Here is a 15,294-nt window from a genome sequence, read left to right on the forward strand (position 1 = left end):
TAGCAACCCTTATCTACAATTATTAAATAAAGTCCAATGAAGGACACCATTCAAAGCCCTGGAAAGGTTCCAGTATGTAAAGAAATCAGCTGCCAAGGTTTACCCCCCTTCCCCTCTGCTCAAAAGTTCCTACCAGACCCTCTCCAGCCCTTCACACGACGAGATCTGTGGTTGATTTAGAAACAGAAAAAATGTTTTTTCATGTGATGTGCCTCTCTCTGTGTTGAGTGTCCTTGGGTCCTTTGAAAAGCACTGTAACGTTTGACTATTGTTATAACCCTGAGAATGATGACAGAACAATATATATGATGTGAAGCAAGAAGTGTGAGGCAGTTTTTTTTTTTTTTATTCAACATCTTTATTATGAAGTACCTTTTTAAAAGAAATGTACAAGTGGAACCAGCACAGTGACATCTTGGCGTTTACCTTTGAAAAACAGAAACACCGTGGACATGTGGTGCAGGTCTGAAGACACATATGAAATGATAATGTACATATTTACAGCAGAGGTTCTAACAGGAGTGAGCGAGAATGACTGCAGCTAAAAAAAAAAGAAACGAAAGAAAAACAACGGGACTGAGTGAAAGTAAAAAGTTCCATTAAAAAGTATGGATTGGTTCAATAAAGATATTTATAAAGATAACATGATAAAGGCACTGTGTTTCACACTAACTGACAACACAACAGACGTAGTTGTTTGTTTTTTTCCCCCCATCAAATCATTATCACAAGAAACAACTCTCAACAAATGTTGTCATTCAACTGTCCCTGGGCTTTCTTTCTCACAAACATAAAATAAATCAGAGGGCCTTAGCAGTTCGCACATAAACATTAAAACAAAATAGATAATTCAACTCATCAGGAAAACATTCCTTATAAAGAACATGCTTGGTGTTTATTAAAATTACATTTTTTTTTATAAACAAACATATCTAATATTTTGTTTTTATATTGAAGGCATAAGGGGTTGAAGCAATGACATGTGTTTTTAGGATCCTATGCTTCCCTTGGCGGGCAGCAGCCCTGGACTCATTGTGTTTGACATTCCTGCACAAAGTTTGGTAGGATCTCTATGTTTGATGAACACATTCATTGAACTACCAGCATGGATAACACAAAACAATCAGCATGAGATCACAACTGAGAACAGACATGATGATGTGACCAGCGAAGGGATTTCTGTTGAGGTTTAAAAGTTTTTAAAAAAGTCAAAGTACATTCAGCTTACATAGCTGGTGTGTGATCAGTGCATCAGCTGCACGGTGCTTTGTGGTGTCCTGGCCTCGACGGCCTTTCTGTAGTAAAGTTTGAAGGAGTAGATTGACATAATTAAAAAATATGCTTATGAGTTGTCTCGCTGAAGCAACACTGATAAAATTACTTATTTCTTTGAATTTTTTTATGAAGCTTCAGCCCGCTAGCGTTTAGATTAAATTAGCATAGACACTGAACACTTGGAAACGGCTAGTCTGGCTGTGCCAATAGGCTACAGACCCACAACACATTCAAGAATCTATAATTTACTTGTCTTACCACTTATTTGATGTAAGGAATCTCAACTTTTCTTTTCAATGATGGCAAATAAAAAAATCCTTTGGTTGTGGACTCTTCAGGAAATTTGAAGTGGTGGCTTTGTGACAGGGATGAGCTTTTTTTTCCTTTTTTACAGTATTTTGAAGTATAATCAAACTAAAATTGTAATCTCTAAAATAATTTGCAATTTGATCAATAAAATTATCACATAATCTATTCCGTTGGGGTTAAGAAAACTGTGGTGAAATAATTTATGGATGAGTTAATACGTTCAGAAAATATTAAATGATAAAAATAAAGAGTATTTGCAGCTTTATTTTACTTCATGGCAGAATCCAGGCTTGCTGTGGTTGGTTGGTTGGTTGGTTTGATACTAGCTAAGCTAAGAGACTACTGGCTGTCGCTCAGCATTTGCGATACAAACTTGAATTGTTGTGAATCTTTTCACCGTTTCACAGCGAGAAAAAAACACTGAGCAAGTTTCCCAAAATGTCATGTATACTTTCAGAACAAGATGTAGATTTTAATTCAAGTTCGAAGACCAAATAATTGAGGAATCTGCAAGAAGATGAAGATTTCATTCTGCTCATGATGGGAAAATTGATTTCAAACTCGCAGACTTGGACTGCACAGACAAAAGCATGACGCCAGCTCAAGGGACGCGCGTTATGCTCTTTGGCTGAGTTCGGGCGTACATGACATGTTTTTTTCCCCCCTCACACACATCATGCTTCAGAATAAGCTTTCTAGATAGTAATGGCACTGGACAGGCAGGCACCTAGACTGAGCTTGGGAGTTACACAAACAAATGAGGTGTGAGCTGTTAGAAACAATAGATAGTGTGGTCAAAGGTGTCACACATTTTAGTGTGTTTTTATTTTTCATGAGTATTTTTGAAGGTTTACTGTAAAATCCGGTGTATAAGACGCATTTTTAAGAACAATTTTTTTCATTTAAAAAGTTGGCTACGTCCTATATACCGGTGCGAACCAATATACCAGTATAAAAGGCTGACACACGTGCCATCATTACAGTGAGTGCCGCCGCCACCATCAACATTGCACGCCACCTGACGCTATTGAAAATTTCCCTCTATACATTGTGTACTGCAAGCTGTGCTGGGATACATGGCGTCCAAGACCAGGCTGGCAGCCCCACTTTTTAACCTTTTTCCTCCCTCATGAAGTCATGCACTTAAAAGAAAACAGTGGTTTACTGTTAAGTATAAAAAACTTTGTGGAGTGCTGGTTTGATAGAAAAGACTCCCCAGTAACGTCAACGAGTGACCAGCTGAGCTGTGCAGCATGATTGGTGGGCTTTGGGTCCAACTGTCACCGTAGCTCAACTATCGCACTGTAGCTCGTAGAAGTGGAAACTCCACAAAGCAAAAACAACTGCCGACTTCAGCTGCACAGGAACGGCACGTTGATGACTTTGCTGAGCACGATACAAATCGCCACGCAGGAGACAGTTTCAACCATTTTCCTCTCTGGGAGACCCTCAAAAACAGACTTCTTCTTACATACCATACTGGTGCGACTTGTATTCCGGATTTTACGGTAATTAAAATCCATCACTTAGGAGAACAAAACTGCACACTCAAAGTTAACAGTACAGAACTGAGGTGAAGATATGTTATAAAGAGGAGAAAACAAAACATTGCTGCCCTGAAATGACTAATGAACTAGCTTCAAAACATACACAATAATACAACATTAAAGTCGAGATACAACGAAATTAGGCTTCATTAATAAGTAATAGTACCTGCCTTGTACATAGACAATTCAAATAAAATGAAACAAGTAGCTAGGGTACTTGCCTTATCAAAAATATGTAGCTTTGGTAAACAAGTTGTGTGGAGAACTGTTGTGAGAACATGTCGGTGTCAGAGATCACTACATGACATCTAGGAATCACGGTGAGAAAAGTTTCTCCTTTGAGGCTATGACGTCGACAAGAGGAGAAGCAGGCTAAAGTTCCACTCCCCCCAAAATCCTCTGTCCTCTTCTCTCCTCCCCCCGCTGATGAGGAACAGAGACAGCAAAAGGCAGCGAGACTCCCGAATGGAACAACAACAAAAAAAAAAAATGCTTTATTTACTGTCCCGAGCACCGATTGAAGAGTTTCCATGGTAATGTAGCAGCATCAAAATGGTCTGCGGAGGACAGACTCCTCCAGAGCAGAGATGGAAGACTACTTACTCCTTTTCTCCTCCCCCAGCAGCCCCCTCACTCTTTTCCATCCATCGTAGAGGAAGACTGGACAGACATCAGATTTTAACAGCGCTCCTCATATATCCACAGTGGAGACAAGATGGTGAAATAATTAAAGTTCCTCTCCTTTGCTTCTGTTTCATCTGGCCGATCTTCTTCGCAGTATGTGTGTTTGATCCAGGCATGATGCAGATTTCCAGATATGCCGTGAAAATGAACCACTTCCTTATTACTTGAGCTTTTACCACGCAGCTCAATTCCCTTCTGTCACACATTGCTCCTTCCATCTTTCTACTTTCTGTCGTACGTTTTCCCACAGCTGAATCTCGGTCCAATCCCAAAGTTCTCTTCCCATCTCCTTTTCTTTTTCAAATGATCCATGTCATCTTCCTGTTCCCAAACATTTCAGTCAACCTTCTCCACCTTCCCGATGATCTTCTCCTCGAAGATGGGCAAGATGGCGTCATCGTCGCGGACCTCCTCAAACACCACACCACAGTCAAACTCGTCGCTCACTTTCTTGAAGTAGAACCTGCAAACAAATTCAGACAAGCATGATAATGTTAGAGGGAAGTGCTACAAAAAACTCACCATATTTCATAATAAATGAGTCAGATGTTCTTACCTGTAATGGCCCTTTTTGGTAAGCAGCTCTTTAAACTGGCCCAGAGTCACTACACGGCCTTTGACTGATGTTCGGTATGGGATAGGCTCTCCACAGAAGTAGTAAGCAACGGTCATGTTGTCACACACTTGGCGCTTACCAGACTTGTGCCTTAAGAGAAAGAAAATCCATGTCAATTTAGAAAATAAGCCAACAAAGACACATTTGATTAGTGGTAAGAAAATTGTACCTCTGCTTGGCCTGCTGTATCGCATTCCTCCTTCTCTCCTCCTCAAGCCTCCTCCTAGCCTCCTCTAGCTGGGTGAGCGGGTTGGGAGCCGGGTTGGGTGGCATAGCTGGATCCTGGATGAATGGGTGAGAGGGCTGGACCTGCGTGGACACAGAGCCAGGGAGGGCCGGGGACACGGAGGAGGGGTTGTTACGCAGCTGTGCAGAGACCCAGGGGTGCACAGCTCCAGGTCGCTCCACTGATGTTGGACGCGGTGATTCGCTGCTGGCCCCTGTCCTCCTGGAGCTGCTGGTGCTGCCGCTGGGAAGACGACAGGGAGAGGGAAGATGAGCATCAAGGCTTAACATTAAAAAACAAAAAAAGGAATCTAGAACAGTATTTAATCCAGCTTCTAGAAGTGAAGTCCCCCAAACATGATTTTTAGCCTGCTTTGTGGAGAAGTGTGTGCATGTTTGTTTTTTATATACTGTATGTGGACATGACAACAAAAGTGACTGATAGAGCCTACTGATACAACCTATCAATTGGAAAGCATAAGGGGAACACAAATTTGTGGTAAAGCAGTATTAGTCAATATTTTCTATTAACAGTGGATGAATTGAATGTGTTTAATATGAACAGGCTCAATTTCCTAAAAACTTTCTGAGTGAGCTTTTTCTGTGAACAGCAACATGAGCTTCCACATTCTTGGATATGTTGTACATTACAGTGTTTTATTGTGTTTTCTGTTGTGTTCCTTTAACATCATCATCACCATGAGACCCCATACAACACGTCAGCATTCACAGATCTAGTGAGTCCACTTCTATTGTCCTGCATTTTGAGTGCTGCCTCTTGTCTAATACTTTTTCTTGAATAACTATCCTGGCACATCCGTTTGGGCTTGTAAATCAATACAATCGCAATCAAATAAAAATATTTAAAAAGTTGATTCATTACTCAAACTATCAATATAAAGCCAAAAACACAATTTAACCAGTCGTAAGACATTAATATAATACTACTCACCCATGTGAGCTCTTCCTTTGTCTATCTCCTTCCATCATCCACTGCAGGATCTTCTGATTTCTCTCCAGATCATCCAGTGGTACCTGGCCCTCCATGCCTCGCCCACTGTCATCCACTTTCCCAGGTGTCTCTGACGACTTCTTACAACCTCGCCGAGATAGTGTGCTGCCTTTACTACTGCAGAACAAACAGATGACACAAACCAGGTGAGATAATCGGAACAAAAAACAGCATATATAGATTGCTTAAGACCAAGTATATGTGATAGAATTCAACCACAGTAGCCTACCTGTAACCCATGCCCTCCAGCGTGCTGGCTCCCGCTCCATCGGCGTAGTTACGACTTCTCCCTGCATACTGGCTGGCTGGGTCTCCATTCCATAAGATATTGGCCTGGGACCTAGAGCCGGCCTCCTCCTGCCCTTCTCTTCCTCTGTGGTGGTACAACGGTTTGTGGTGATGCATACCTGAGACACACATCACAGCGAGGCTAATTAGTAGGGGAAGTTAATCTCTCCTTTACAAGACGATTCAATACGATTGGATCTTCTAGAGCGACGATCCAGATTCAGATCGGTTTATCCTTACACCACTGCTAATTAGTGCGATAATAGACCCTCTCAATGAGATGTCTATGGCTTTTGCAATTTCTCCAAAGCTAACTTGAGGGATGGCGGTAGAACGGAGAGTTCTACCAAACATAGAAGGCAGAGGAAACAAAGCAGTTAACATGGTCAGCCTCATAGCAAAGCAAGACCATCCCAGTGATGGTGGGAAAGCGACAAAACACTTTGAATCAAGAGACAGTTCAACATCACATACGAGAGTACTCTGCCTTCCCTCTACAAGAACATACGAGAAGCCGAGTGAATGGATGTTAAAGCTAAAAGCTTCACCACAGACACCTGGAGCTCTGATGTTACTGCACAGTGGGGTGCTACAGGCTTCAAACTTACACAGAGCACACACCGATGATTCAATTTCAACCGCAATCAAAGAAATGCTTTATCAGTTCGTGAAATTTCAAGAGATGATGTTAGCCACAAAAAATACATTGACAACAAGGGAGTGCACAGCTTCTGCTGCTCTGCACATACAATGCAGCTCATAGTCAACAAGGGCTCACCGTGACAGCAGAGTATAGATTCTGTTCACATGCCAGACTATTGGTGCACCTTTGATAGAAATACAAGTTTGATGTTGAAAGACATTTACCACATAAGGTTAAAGCACAAGGAGAAACCACCAGAGACAGACAACAGGCAGTCTCACATCAAGATATTTGACAACCCTGTTAGCATGCTGTTGTGATGATACCAGAGCGGAGAAGATTAACCTTATGCCCAGATAAGATAAAAATGGAAATATGCTCCCATTAAGTTTTTATGGAAGGAGAAGGCTTCCTCAAGCACATGGAGGAAAGATTTATGAGTAGCAGAATTTTGCAGAACAGTAAAGTGTCTGTACTCGTTCATAAGGTTATGCAAGTATCAGAGAATTTGGATTACTAGAAATGTCCATCTCTTCCTGTTTCTGGACATAAAAAAACCCTTATCATCACTTGCAAAACCAGTGTAGACTGTCTGTATTAAAGATCGGATTTAGAAAGCAAATCTGATTTGCCAGTGACCTGAGGAAAACTTAAGTGAGGGCAGTGAGGTCGGAAATTAATGGTGGGATGAGCTACTGTTCAGTGTTTGTCTCTCTATGGGATTTGTTTCTAATCGGAAAAATGCAGTCACTTCAATTTGACAGCTGCAAAACAAGGGGATGTGGTACAATATGAGCATATAACAGCATCTTATCTAATGAGAACAGGAATACGTACAACAGAACTGTAATTAAGAGTTAAAGTAACAGAAAAGAATCAGTCCATGTGCCCCTTCAGCCCCACAGCCTCTTACCTTTGACCCCGGGAACAGGCAGAGTGTGCACTCCCCCTCTGTGAGGGGGGAAGTGAGGAGGGCCAATCCCCCCATCAGGCGAACGTGATGATTTGGGAGGAGAATGTCGACCTCCTCCTAAGGTGCTGTTGGTTGCCCCTGGCGACTGGCAGCCTGGCGTTTTCATCACGCGCTGCACGTGCTCATCCAGGATAGATTCTGGGTCGTCGTCAAGGGAATCCTCCATGGCAACAAGGCCGCCATATGTGGCAACCGTTGCTGTGTTAGCAGTGGTCTCTGAGTAACGGGCGCCGTAGAGAGGTTGAAATGATGAGGGGAGGGGGAGTGGTATGCTATGAGAAGACATGGAGGTTGTCACGGAGATGTCAGCATCATCACCCTCTTCTTCCTGTTTGAATAAGGGGACAAAGATTTTAAAGTGTGACCTCACACTCTTAAAGCAGTAAGAACTAAGTTGGTTGGTTTAGAAACGGTTGATATTCAATATTCTCTTGGATACGAGACGTTATATATGATACAATCTGCTTTATTCAGTATTGAAAGTACCTAAGCTCTAACAAACAACAGATCTACAGCCCTATTTGAAACCCAATACAGCAGTGGTAGATAGACATAGAGAGGCATTAAAGAAAGTGATCGCCGCTGATGAAAATAAAAATGTGAAATAGAGAAAAAAACTTTGGAACTAACCTAAATAACTTTTAAAGATGTTAGACCTCTGCTGACTGTATTATATGCTGCTTGCAATTAGTCAGGAAACATCAAATGATCCATTACAATGCCAACCAAAGTACAGAAGCCATTTTTTAAATACAATGTTCAGGAGAACTTTGTTTAGCTCCGTGGTCAAATCTCAAAGGCAGCCCAACACAAATAAAAGAAAACCCGATTAAAACAGTTTCAAATAAGGACTTTCTCCTGATCAGAACAACCCTCTTAGTGGCACAATACTTGAATTGCGTTGTAGGAATAAAAATATTTAAAGTATCCTTTTTTTGGTCATGTGTCGGAGGTTTACGCTTTTTCTGCATTATGATTTCAAAACACGATATTTCCATTTTTAAATATTATCATCTTCTCCTTCATCAGCGAGACAATTTGCAATCACACCATCCGTACTCTTAAGTAAAAACATAAAACGCAAAATTTGATTCAATATTAATCAAGTGTTTCTGAGGAAACACCACCAGCACGCTGTTATGAACTCACCAGTCGTACTCTCTTCAGCCTCTCTTCAAGTCTTTCCTGAGCCTCCCTCTCTCTGAGAACCGTCTCTAACTTGCTGATAAGCTCCGCAGCAAACCTCTCAGGCTGTACATGGATGTCCTTTGGCATGCGATACGTGCGCTACAGAAAGACAAAAACAAAGAAATTATTTAAAACAAGTTTGCACCCACATCTGAAACTGAAATATAGGTGCCCTCTTAATAAATTCAAATGAGAACAATAGTCAAATGTATCCAGGAAGAATTGTTATAACTAATGTATCAAATGGCTCCAAAACAAACACAAAAATGCCCCCCAAAAAAAAGTTAAAAAAGGAAACCTGAAATAGAATATGCTTATTCCAATTAGGAACAATATTGGGAATCCATTATATTGATATTTTGTTATTGATCTAACACAGCATTGTGTTACAAGATTAACTTCTCTTAGCTATTTGTAGTCTGCAACAGCGTTTGTTACGCACATATTGGAATAAAGTCATCAGGGATCATGTTCCCATTAATGCTACATGAATGCCGATATGAGGCTAATAAAAAAAAACTCACAGGTATATGAGGTAGGGGCACACGTCCATTAGCTTTGGCACTTTCATGCATCTCTTTACGATGCTGCTTCCGATATCTGTATGGAGGAATACCATCTCTGCAAACAAAGACACACATACACAATAATCAAACATTGACCTCAGCAGCAAATTAGTGTTGTGATTTAACCTGTGTAAGTCCAGAGCGATTGATGTAAACAATCTGTATGTGTACTTACACGCTGCTGTCGGGGAGTGACAGTGTGTCCGCATCGCTGGACATGCTCTGCTGCTCACTGTCATTGGCACTGGTCGCTGGAGCACGAGCATAGCCCATGTTTGCGTAGTACGGGTTAACCGGTTCCCGCCATGTTCTGAGAATGAGAAGAGATTATGAGCTAGTTAGTTTACACTGAAGTGTTGTATTTGGGACAAAGAAGGCTTCAGCATATCCCCAGGAATAAGTGAAGAGGGTATTTGAATCACATCAAAAATCACATTTATGAAATAGACATGTCTCCATACTTCTGAAACACGGTTGCGTCCAACGCAGCGCCCATTTGGATTGCTGTTTTCTTAGACTTAATTACTTTTCTCAAGTATTAAAAATTATTCTTTTTTAATGAACTTTTTTTTTGGGCATTTGCCTTAATGGTATAAGACAGCTTAGGACAAAGAGAAATACTGAGAAGAGAGAGTAGTCGCAGTATAAGAGATGAGAACTAATATATAGACATCTAAAACAATCTCCGGTAAAAAAACAACCCAACTTAAATGAAATTCCTTCTAAAATCAGTTCAAGTAGAAACTGCTTGGGTAAAATAACAAGTTTTAAAAAGAGCTGAATACATTCAAAGTCATTTATTCATTCATTCAAGTAGTTGTTTGTTAGTGGTGCATGCATATGTACGTGAGGAAACAATATTGACTTCACCACATAAGTGGCTTGTCATACACACATACACACCTGTACTCCCTGCTGTCCGGCTTCCTCCTGTTCGTCGTGGCTCTCTGCGGTGCTGTCTGCATCAGCAGGCTCTGAGTCAGCCTACTAGCTGGTGTGTCTCCACACTCGTCTTCATCTTTCTCTTCCTCCACATCCCTCACACCTCCTCCTCCGCACCTATGATCAGATTTTAGATCTGTTAGTTAAGCATCATACACAATATCATATCACACGTTACGAGAACATTTTTACGTTTTTTTGAGTGTGGCATCAGCTCACCTCCACTCCTCATCCTCAGCAAGTGTGGGTAAGTACCCAGGCACAGGTTTTGCTAGACCCGATGAAGGACTCTGATCACTTGGGTTAGGCTTGGGGCTCTCCCCTCCTGTCCGTGTGTACTCCAGGTACAGATCAGACTTCAGAAACAAAGGGTAGGTGTTCTCCTCCATCATGGCCTGGATCTCTGTCTGAGCCTGAGACGAACAAACACAATGGTCACGGAAGGTTAGATAGTTTCCAAATAATGTCTCAAGATGTTGCCGTTTTTAAATACAAATTTAAATATCATAATTCAAGTTTAAACCCAGCTTCTCATCGACACACAGCCTATCACAGCCTTAGTTTTGATCAGTCTTAAAAGGTTTCACCTAACTGTTTGCTTGCAACTTCTTTTATTGACTTAAGCATGACACAACAACAACACAGCTTGGATTCCAGCATACAAGTGAACACAGGTTACTTATCTTACTGTCTTTCGCAAACAAATACACACTCCAGGCCAAAACAATTACATATGGTGAACATTTATGTAACCTATTATCTATCCAGTCACTCCTCCCAGAATGAAACAGAAAGATACATATAGAGGTAAAACCCAATGTAACCATTCTAAAAGCTTTTCTGACGGTCCTCATACAAAAGGTTTGAGTTAAAGTCGCTCAGTAATTTGCTTTGCTGACATGTTTTTAACTAGAAGCAGAAATGTATAATTACTGACTTCTTAACAACTTTTAACCAACTCATAAATCCTCTTAAAAACAGCAATAGGAAAGAAAGCAAGAGAGTGTAGGAAATAATTCACTGCAGAGAAAACTAAAATCAGCCTCAATTGGTTCATTATTGAGATTATGTAACCTCTATCTGTGACTACATTTTGTTTAGCAGTGATGTGTTATGAACTGCAGTTGTAAGGAAATAAAGTTGGAGGGGCCAGGTAGCTGAAAGGGTAAAATACTAACCTCCAACCAAAACTTAACCAGAGTTAGTATTTAGTTGTTATTTACTTACAAAAGCAGCAAGCCAGAAACCTCTGCAATCTTTACCCCCCTGTTTACAAATATGACTTTAATTTCTACTACAGTCCTTATGGCCACGGTGACATATGGGCAACAGAAGAATCATTTTAAGTACTCAGGTACTGTAAGCGCATTTCAAATTCAGTAACCTAGGTCCAGTTATAGATCCTGGGCCATAGTTCCTGCCCCCTAAAGATTCTTTCCAGCAGGGAAACAACATTCCTGTACTGAATATGGATGGCATATCCATCACAAGCACTTGGCCTGCCTGAACTATTGAGCAGCTTTTACATTGGATGCAAATCTCCCAGAGAAAACATACACCAAACAACATGCTATACTGAAAATGAAATGAGATTTGACTTATGCATGACATCACTTTTCAAAGATAATCTATACCAGTTTTAATGGAAGCAAACTGTACAGCCCGGACATCACAGCTAATCGGGGTATTTTCAGGGTGTAATATATGATCATTCCAACAGCCACACTTCAGTTTCAATTGCTGTATACAAAACAATAAAATATAGCATGGGCTAAAATTGTTACTGCCTAAAATTTCAGTACAAGCCTGGCTACACCAGACCTATTCAAAAAACTAAGATGGAGCACAAACACAGATTGTGAAAAATCTGTGTGTAATTCAACATACACTGCCCATAGTATGAACCTTTACACATGATATCACTGATTTTATTACCTGTTCAAACATGGCAGGGTCTGGTTGTGGCCTTCCAACACAGTCTCTGATGAAGCTCTTGGTCGCTGCTTTGATCTGCCTGGAGACAATCCCACCGCCGTCCACAATGTACTTCCTGTAGATGACCTTGGCAAGCTTTGCCCTCCTCTCCTGGCTTGTCTTCCTGAACCCCGAGCAAGCAAACCAGAAGTCAAGAAGGTCCGCACACCCTTCCTGGCAAAGGAAGTTTCGGAACAGCTGGATGCCTTCCTGGTCATCTAGGAGAGAGTGAAGTGACTCTGCCCACTTCAGGTAAGGTGGAGTTGGTGAAGCCGAGCCCTCGGGTTCATATCCCAAGTCCAGATCAGGGCGGCGCGGGGTCGCTGACGAGGAGGAGGGTGTGTAACTCGATGGATCCCCCATTTTAGAGGATGAGGATGAAGTGGGATACCCAAGAGTTTGGGAAAGGGCGTTAGGACGGGTGTTGGCTGACTGGACTGGGGGGTCCACATCAGATCCCTCCTCACCAGGAACCGGGGGTCGCGGAGCATCCTCGGTAAAGTGGGTAGGGCCGCTCAGAGAGGCCACAACCCCACCGCCGCCGCCGCCGCCCCTGTACCCAATCCCATGTAATTCTCTGACAACACTCATGTCTCTGGTTGCACAATGCAGAGGTCAGATCTTCGCCTCTTGCAATGATTTTGCTGGAAAACAATTCACCCTGTGATGAAAATAAGAAGAGAAGGTAGTTATGACCCTTGAAGTTGATACAAGGACCTTAAAGGTGGCTTACTCATCCAACCACATTAACTGTGTCAGGTCATAACAACAAAATGATATGATGAGCAGTAAAGATACAAACACATAAAGTATTAAATGAGGTCACAGACGAGTGTGGTAAACATTGGGAGAAAAGTCTCAATACTTAAAATAACACACAATCACACACAAGGAGTTAGCATTGGATGTAGTTAAAACCCCTAACACACTTTTAACTAGCAGCTGAGACGTCTGTCCTATCAGAAACAGCTCAATAGTTTGTTTGAATTCATATCTGAAGTTCAACTTTAAGTTTTAAGGCGTTAGTTTAGCAGCTATCTGAAAGCCTTGCGTCAACAGTTGTCAAAATAAAGCTTCGCCTCGATGGACACGGGTTTCTAAATTACCAAGTAATGTTAACAAGCTAAGACAGCTAGCTAGCCTTTTAGCAATGCCACCACCAATGCCATCGCTTTGAAGTGAGAATCTCATTCATCTTGGCCTGCAAAAGACTGTGGGGGGATGGGTACAGAAACAAACTCTACAACCACACAAGACGGGCCTGCGTGCAAAAAACACACTTCAACCCAAGCGCACTTTGTAAATCCATTCATGCTGAGTTAACTCGCGGAGAAGGAAGGTAAACTTTCGTACCGACAAACACCAACAAATCTGCCCAATCTAAGATCAATCAAAACAAGAAAGCGAAGGCACGTTTTCCACTCTACTGGCTGCAGCGCCAGCTAGCCTGAGTGTTAGCTTGTTAGCTTAGCTAGGTACGTGAACGTCCCGTGTTTTCCCACAAAAGTATTCCTCCTACCGTCTCTGAAAGCCCGGTCCCCGTAATCCACTGCATTGGGGATACTGGCGTGAACTGTGTGCCCCAAAACGCAGCATATGGATAACTTTCTGATATTAAATATTAACGAAAATAACCCGTCGAGTATCCCCTTAACTCCCCATGGTGGCTGCTTTCTGAGCAATAATACTGAGCCACAGAGACGTCGTGCGTGCACGTCGACGTCGTGCGTTACGTAGAACTTACACAGGCATCAACAAGCCCTCAGTCTGACAGAGGTGAAGTACGAATTTACATCATTAATCTTAGTTAACTTAAAAGTTGTAATATCACAAAGTGCTGTGACGGCATTATGCCTTCAAATAACTTTATTTAATAACGACTTCAGTCAAAGCGAATTAAAGAAAATTCAATTTAAAATAACCTAATAGTCATGGGACATTTCCTTTGACTCTTTTATAGTCTACTTATTTGATCTATCATGAAATGAGAATAAGTTAATGTTGTTAATACACGTTTTGAGAAAAAGGAATGTTAAATAGGCTAGATTCCAGTGATAGTGAGTTTCTAATTTGAAAAGTATATTGCGGTATAGGCAAGAATTAGGCCTATAAGATTCCTCATTTTGGTCCAAACCTTTTCATTCGCACTTATCTCTTACAATATTTCCGATTATTATGTCATTCCTCTATTGCCCATTGTTTGATTCCCATTTGCAACCCCAAATGTGTGACAAGGCCTATTAGCTCACTGTCTGACTTAATAAAGGGATCAGTACACACATGTTAATAGTATCTAGGCTATATGTTGCCTTTGAAACTATATAAGATATATAAGCTATTCTTTGTATAATTTTAATTAATATAGGCTCCCAACCTCAGTTAAAATCACAGGTAATAGAATAGATCATAACGGTATATGGCAGAGAGAAATCATCCAATTAGCGCCCTCTACGGACACCAAAAGGTCATTACGCAATTTCACAAAATAAAGTGAATGGTACAGGCAATCCGTAGCCTTTAATTGAGTCTAATTAGTATTCTTAACTATTACCCTACACTGTTTACGGCAAGCTTTTAGTACCAAACGTCGCCGTCAATTTAAATGTCATTGCATTGTAGCCTATTGAAATAATAATAAAAGCACCAACACAGGCTACGACACATATCCTACAGCAGGAACAGCACTGTACTCGGATATTCACACTGCGAGACAAATCTGAGACTCCCTCATGTCAGGTAGAAACTGTGTGACAAAACAATCAGACAACCCATCGCGGCTTTTCTTACCTGAGTAAAAACAGGTGTTCAGTAAACGGATCCCATCTCCGCTGACGGTAGGGTGAGTGACAGGACACAGAGAGCACACCGCCGCCGACACCATCTGAGCATCCCGCCTGTCACTCGCCTTCGCCGGGCTGTCAGTCAGTCAGTCAGTCAGCCAGGAGCTCCGAGCTGCCACCACCGCTGTGAATGTGTGTGTGTGTGTGTGTGTGTGTGTGTGTTTGAGAGAGAGAGAGAGACACAGAGAGAGAGAAAGAGAAATGAGGAACAG

General features: G+C 41.6%; 1 protein-coding gene across 1 annotated transcript; it reads right to left on the reverse strand.

The window, feature by feature from the left end:
• Positions 1–333: 333 nt before the first annotated feature.
• LOC132987837 (axin-1-like) lies at positions 334–13,941 on the reverse strand. Its single transcript, XM_061054788.1, has 13 exons — positions 13,762–13,941; positions 12,204–12,903; positions 10,488–10,681; positions 10,230–10,385; positions 9,502–9,636; positions 9,285–9,381; positions 8,722–8,859; positions 7,513–7,900; positions 5,898–6,075; positions 5,609–5,785; positions 4,601–4,900; positions 4,372–4,521; positions 334–4,278 (listed from the first exon to the last, which is right to left on the reverse strand). Exons 2-13 carry the CDS (start codon positions 12,831–12,833, stop codon positions 4,152–4,154), a joined length of 2,670 nt encoding a protein of 889 aa, XP_060910771.1. The 5' UTR covers positions 12,834–12,903; positions 13,762–13,941; the 3' UTR covers positions 334–4,151.
• Positions 13,942–15,294: the final 1,353 nt, after the last annotated feature.

This window comes from Labrus mixtus, chromosome 2 (assembly GCF_963584025.1).
Source record: "Labrus mixtus chromosome 2, fLabMix1.1, whole genome shotgun sequence".
Taxonomy (NCBI): domain Eukaryota; kingdom Metazoa; phylum Chordata; class Actinopteri; order Labriformes; family Labridae; genus Labrus; species Labrus mixtus.

What these genes read in the sequence shown, in the direction of transcription:
- LOC132987837 (XM_061054788.1), bottom strand. Translation starts at nt 12,833, where the DNA reads ATGAGTGTTGTCAGAGAATTACATGGGATTGGGTACAGGGGCGGCGGC. An exon ending in CCGGACAGCAGGGAGTACAG is followed by an intron (nt 9,637 to 10,229) that starts GTGTGTATGTGT and finishes TCTCATTCTCAG; the next exon opens with AACATGGCGGGAACCGGTTA. An exon ending in TCACTCCCCGACAGCAGCGT is followed by an intron (nt 9,382 to 9,501) that starts GTAAGTACACAT and finishes CTTTGTTTGCAG; the next exon opens with AGATGGTATTCCTCCATACA.